This window comes from Stegastes partitus, unplaced genomic scaffold, assembly GCF_000690725.1.
Source record: "Stegastes partitus isolate 25-593 unplaced genomic scaffold, Stegastes_partitus-1.0.2 Scaffold2386, whole genome shotgun sequence".
NCBI lineage: Eukaryota > Metazoa > Chordata > Actinopteri > Pomacentridae > Stegastes > Stegastes partitus.
This window is the reverse complement of record NW_007580117.1, coordinates 49,623-56,212: the sequence shown is the minus strand read 5'-3', so window position 1 is coordinate 56,212 and position 6,590 is coordinate 49,623. Positions and strand designations below refer to the sequence as shown.

Sequence of the window (6,590 nt, the reverse complement as noted above, 5' to 3'; positions counted from 1 at the left end):
CAGTTTGTGGCTGCAATCCCTAAGTTTGTCCAGCAGGTGTCACTGCTGCCTCAACAGACAAACACCGCGGCGCTGTTCCTGTTTCCCATCATGCTTTGTGACCGAGCGGTCCTTCAGAACCAGAGGACGCCGGAAACTGAGATTACAGAGGATTTACTCAGTTACAGGTGAACTGTCTTTTTTTCTTTAATACCATAGTTTCCTCCTTCATTTGCACGTCGTTAATTATTAGTTTTAAATATTATCAGCCTTGTGTCATTCATGTGTCTTTAAATGTCCGCGACATCTATCGCGGACATCAACTGACAGGTTAACCGGATTAATATGAACTCGTTGTCATTTATTGTCATCGGCTGTAAACATGTATTAAAATGTACATTTCGTTTTAAACAAGCATTAATTTTATTTTTCACAAACGCAGCAAACTGATTACACACATTGTCTTGAGCTAATAACTGCTTCATATCAATTTGGAACATGGGTATCGTAGTGTGCTGAACTCCATTGGGAAAACTGCTGTTTTAAATTCTTTTTTGTGTTATCGCTAAATACACACCTCCGAGCCCGCAAATGAGCACCTCTTTCGAGTCACTATAGTCTTTTTAGAAATTCGGTGAACAAGACAGGTACTTGTGAAGCAGCAAGACGTGAAAAATGAGCAAATTATTCTATTAAAGTATTGGCTATTCAATGCCCTTCACAATGTAGGGATGTACTTAACCCCTCATGCAATTTATTCTGCAACGCTAAATTAAATTAAAGATATGTTGTGAACTATGAAAATAATCCCCCCCCCCCCGAAATGATTGAATAATCAGTTTGAGTCATTTTTAAGAAAAGAAAAAGTCGATTCTGTGATTGTAGGTTCTTAAATGTGAATATTGTCTGATTTATTTCTTCCTCCACGACAGTAAACTTAATTTGAAGTATATGGGTTGGATTTGTCATTTTGGACTTTGAAAAACACTGATCAATATATTTTTAACTGTTTTCTGACATTTTATAAAACACCTTATCGATTATTCTGGAAGATAATCAATAGATTAATCGTCATCAGTCAGAATCCTCTTTAGCTGTTGCCATCTTTCTGCTGCTGTCCGCAGTAACACAGTAAATAGTCCTGTACTACTTCAAATAAAATACACTTCTCAGAATGAATTTTATGACTGAGTAGGTTTTCACAAATGAGAAATTTGGCCTGATCTTCTGGTGCATAACAGTGAACACTATCTGGTAGAAGATTCTTAAAGAAGAATAGAAGATTTTAAAAAAATAAAATAAAAAAGTGTTGTAATATAGTCAATAAACATAAAGTGAAGCATTATTAAAAAAAAAAAAAAATCAAAACTGCAAATTATTCACCTGATAAAGTACAAGATTACACAGTGTGTAACCAACTTGAAATGTGCAAAGGATAATAATAATTCTGTTTAAAAGCTGTTTAATAATTTAAGGCATTAAGCGAATGTTTGTGTTGGGGGGAAATCTGAAAATGTTTGTAGCTTTGTTGTTTTCCATATGTTCAAATATCGATCCATATTGCTTTAGATCAAGAGCAAGCCTGTTAGTGCATGGCCAGGCTGTTTTGACCTGTATGAGAAATTGAATGATAAGCTGAAATATGTAGTTGATATTATTATCCAGCCCATTGAACTGAACACATAACATCGAATTAAATAATACAGGAGCTTTAGTTAAAAGCAACTGGATGTGTTTTCCACGTGTCTAATATGTTTGATTAAAGAGAGATAAAATGTCTTAAAGAACCTTTTTACTGAAGCTACACTAAATCTGTGCATTTACAACTCAGTTTTCTGTTTATTAAGAGTTGCGTACGTGTCTCTGTGCTGTTTATTTAGTGTGATCTCGGTGAAGAGTTGCTGCAGCGGAAAAATGTCTGACACAATCGAGGAGAAGCTCAAGAACTACAGGACGGCTCCATTTGATGCCCGTTTCCCCAACACCAACCAAACCCGCAACTGCTTCCAGAACTACCTGGGTAAACACGACAAACTGCTTCTCACACACAGACTGACGTGATGTCTTTATTCATGTGGTAATCTCATGTTTTGTTGTGTCAGACCGATACTCCGAAGTGTCCTCGAGTCCAACCTGAACTTTTAGCCAAAGCAGGTAAAGATGAACACCGGTTACGTCATTTTCTTGGCTCTAAAGCTTCGTCTGGGGTCTCTTCGTTTTCATCACATTTGGCTTCTTTGCGTTTGTGCTTATGAATGTGTGAGTGGAAGATACGCAGCTGTAAGGCTGAACTGAAACTTTTCCTCATCTGACATCGCAGCTTACTCACTCGCCTGCTTTTTCCCTCATCTTAACTCTCTTTTTCTTTTCTCACATAAGCTATTTGGTGCTGTTGTCATTTTAATTGAGCATTTCCAGTATTCGCCTGCAGGATTTGTTGAGCTGAAACTACAGCAAGACTCAGATACTTTATCTTCATCTGGAAATTCATTGATTTAATACTTTAAGAGTTTGTCTCCACCTATATGCTTATATTTTTTCTCAGCAGAGTAATCTTAATATAAAGAGTAATGTTGGTGGCTATGGAATTTGACAGATTTTGCTTGAACACTGACTTGCTGATGTTGAATTGGTTCAATTAACTCGGACTTGGTGTGTAAATCAAAACTGCTCCATGTCTGCATGAATTTCAAATGAAAGTCTAAAAAGGAAGACGTGTTTCCTGCTGTGTCAAATATCCATGTAAACTTTGATCTGCTGATCTACTGCACCAATTGTCAGTGCAGCCGCCAGCTGAAGATTCTGTTTCTGTCTCAGCCTTCCTTCCAAGTCCAGTTTTTAGCGTTTGTTCATATTTCATTTCTGTGTTTTCATCAGAACCATTCTTTTCACTGCTCTGTTCTGCAAAGCTCTTAGCATGGCTATCTAACATCATATTTCAGCGTCTTTGTTAAATGCAATAAGTAAAAGTAAGATCTTTCTGATGGTACGCTCTGATAGAGACGGACTAAGCTTAATTCCATAATAGCATGATTGCATGACTGCAACCTGAAGGATTCTGGTAACTGTCATTCAGAAATATTGATGAATTTGTTGTGTATTTTTGTAATTATTCTGTCATTTCTTATTTAAATTAACTCTCACAGTGACCATATTTAGGTCATAGTAACTCTTGTTTATTTTGCACTTTGAGGCTACGTCCACACTAATACATTTAAATTTACAAGCTATTTTAAAGCTTTTTAGCTTCATTTCATAAACAGTATTTGCACATACTAACACACTGGACCTGCAGTGTGAACGTGAAGCAGAACGTTGACTGCTTATTTGTAGAAAATATTACAGAAGAAGAACAGCAGTGGTGAAAAGTAACACCAGAGTTTTTGAGACATCAAGGTAAGCATCTGTAATGTATTATCCAGTGTTGAATTAACCAGTGATAGCCAATGTGATGTCTTTATTTTCTTCTGATAAACAGTCAGGTGATAAAAGAATCAGGAAATGATGAATACAAAATTGAACATGAGCATTTCCAAAACTCTCTGTTTCTGCCCACTGAGACAAAAATACATTCCCAAAGTGGAAACGGAGTTCAGTCGGCAGCATTTCCATTTCCAATGTAGCCAAAGTTGTGAGTTTTAAAATGAAAGTGTATTAGTGTGGATGCAGCCTGAGACTGTTGCAGGTTGAATAATTACTCTGATTGGCTGTGCTGCGTGTTTATTTTCCTCCTTCTGTGTGTTCTTGATAGACTTCCACAGATGTAGCAAAGCTCTGACAGCCAAAGGTCAGGACACGGCTCCCTGCGACTGGTACCGGAGGGTCTATAAGAGCCTCTGTCCCATCAGCTGGGTACGTACAGGAAATACAGGTTAATCAAAGGTCCACATCATGTCCAAACTGTATAATCAGTTTTGGTAATTTTCATAGTGATGGATTGCATCATTTAACCCTCTGAACTGCAAAACCCATTGGTGGATTTGAAAGGCATCTTATCTTTCAAAAAAAATGCCCAAGACACACCATGTATCAGCCAGAAAGTAAACTTTCCAAGGATACTTGAACTACACATCTGTGACATGCTGTTCAGTGAGGCAACTTAACCGAATCTAACCTTAAAACTCTGAGATTTTATTGAAATTACTTTAGATGTCTCACATGTAGGGCTGCAGGGTGGCACAGTTGGTTAGCACTGTTGTCTCGCAGCAAGATGGTTGCCGGTTTGCGTCCAAGTGGGGGAATCTTTCTGCGTGGAGTTTGCATGTTCTCCCCGTGCAGCGTGGGTTCTCTCCGAGTTCTCCGGCTTTCTCCCACAAGGTCCAAAAACATGTTGAGGTTAATTGGTGATTGTAAATTGTCCGTAGTTGTGAATGTCGTCTGTTTCTAAGTGTAGCCCTGTGATAGACTGGTGACCTGTCCAGGGTGTCCCCTGCCTTCGCCCTAAGTCAGCTGGGATAGACTCCAGCCCCCCCGCGACCCTAGTGAGGATTAAGTGGTGTATAGATAATGGATGGATGTCTCACATTCTCACATGTTTCTATAATAAAAACAGGTTCTTAGGGGGGCACATACAAATTCAGCACAACTGAGAAGTCGTTACTGACTCAGCTGTGACCAACAGTCACGTGACAAAAATTAGGAGTTTTCAACTGAACTGTAGGCTGTATTTACACAGAACAGATGGGAGACAACTATGGAAGCAAATTAAACATGAAAATACTGAAGTATCTGGAGTATGTACATTGACTTTCCAGTATTGGTAACACCTGTGGGCACCTGAAAAAATGCTGAATCCAGGTTTTTTCAGTTTTTGTAAAACAAGCAATCCTGAAAATTAACTTTCGGGTTGTTGTTTTTTTTTTGGTATGATTTAGTGCCTTAAAGCTGTGTCATATTGCACAGATTACACATTTCTGAGTTCTCTCTATTTATAGTCATGGTTGTGCTGCTTTCATAGAGCAGGACTTTATATTGCAGTAAAAAATTAGCTAAAAAAAGCTCACAAACTGGAGTTCAGAGGGTTAACTTGGGCCTTAATCAACCATAACAACACAAATGTCTCCAGAGGGGTGTATTATGAAGCAAGTTTGACATAGTCAGGCTTTCTTTGTGTAAGCCGAATCGACTAAACCAAAAGCCCCAACCAGAGATTACGGGTATCATGAAGGTGGTTATAAACTTTCTTTGTCAACTTCAGACTCTGTGCTCGTTCACATAAAAAGGGGCGTTTAATGCATCACGTGACTCTTCTTCTGCACAAAATGAACCGATCGTGTGCAGCTGCTTCAGTCAACACGTTGCTTTAACAGAGAACAATGAGGAATATATATATTTAAAAATGTGATGGTAAAAAGCACCGCTACTGCAAATGGTGCAAGACGGGAATGCTGGTAGAAAACTGTTAAACGTGTTCATATATAATATTTTACTGCTTTATTTCCAACTGACAGCTGCACATTAAGTTAAACTTTAAACTTCATACATTTAAACATGATCTTGTATTGAGGTACATTTAGGTCTGACTCTGTCCCATATTGCAGGTTATTACTTTAATTTTTGGCCCAATCAGAGTGAAATTAATGTTATTGATTGAATGTTCTCTGTAATAATTACCAGTAGAATAATCCATTTTCTCATCTGTGTTCTATCAGCAGCAGTACCAGTAGTTTAAATGGACTTGACAGCAGATCAGAGCCAAACATATAAACATATTTATGTGCTTTCTGCATTGCCAACTTAAACATGACATTTACAGTAGGGCTGGACCCGAACATCCAAATATCCAAATAATCGGTCGTTTTGGTGGTATATGATATATATTTGCCCGCAACCCGCCACCAGTGCCCACCCCACTGCCGCCGATGGTGGCAACAGAACTGTGACCGCCAACCTACACTGGCATCAGCAGCCAAGTACTGCCTGTGCAGAGCGCTCCGTCTCCGTCTCCACCGACAGTGTGAGATATTGTAACTACACGGCTTCATTCAGTGATATCAGTAATGCACAATTCAGCATGTTTACAGAAATAAAACATTTCCTCAGCTGAGAATCTGCATCGCTCATAAATAATAGTCAGGAAACGATGTGGTTAAAGGGAGACGCTCTTTCCAGCTGATTTAAATCTGAAACTCTGAACATAACCTGCTCCCGACCAGGTTCGCTCCACAGCATAAGTTACCATGAAGACCTAGCCAGGTAAAAAGAGAGCTACCTTCATGATACTGAAAACTCTGGCTTTAAGCTCAACATACCTCGCTAACCCACTAATCTTGCTTTGTAATACAGCCTTCTTGTCTCAAAGCACAATAACATTTGCTGCGTTTTTCCACTTCAGCTGCACATTTGAAACTGTTGAAATCAGTTACATTATTTAATGTATTAAACAAATTTAACAACAAAAAAAAATCTTGATTATCATTGAATCTTTCCCTGTTTCTCTACTTTCTCGTGCAGGTCCAGAAATGGAACGACCAGTTGGAGGCAGGAAATTTTGCCGGGAAGATTTGAATCTACATATCTCACCATTTCTTTCCTCATCTTACTCTTAATGTGAAACACTCCAATATTTATGCAACAGAAGCAACTAAATAAATTATCTAATGTTACTGTGA

The 6,590-nt window shown here is 38.5% G+C and overlaps 1 protein-coding gene across 2 annotated transcripts; it reads left to right on the top strand.

The window, feature by feature from the left end:
- Positions 1 to 102: 102 nt before the first annotated feature.
- On the top strand, positions 103 to 6,590 carry LOC103374886 (cytochrome c oxidase subunit 6B1-like). 2 transcript variants are annotated; one of them, XM_008305040.1, is made up of 4 exons: positions 103 to 167; positions 1,860 to 1,999; positions 3,731 to 3,831; positions 6,433 to 6,590. In XM_008305040.1, the coding sequence occupies exons 2-4, from the start codon at positions 1,894 to 1,896 to the stop codon at positions 6,484 to 6,486; spliced, it is 261 nt and encodes an 86-aa protein (XP_008303262.1). In that variant the 5' UTR covers positions 103 to 167; positions 1,860 to 1,893; the 3' UTR covers positions 6,487 to 6,590. The 2 variants fall into 2 exon arrangements, with proteins under 2 accessions (XP_008303262.1, XP_008303261.1); XM_008305039.1 differs by lacking the exon at positions 103 to 167 and adding an exon at positions 2,082 to 2,133 and having other exon boundaries at positions 1,864 to 1,999.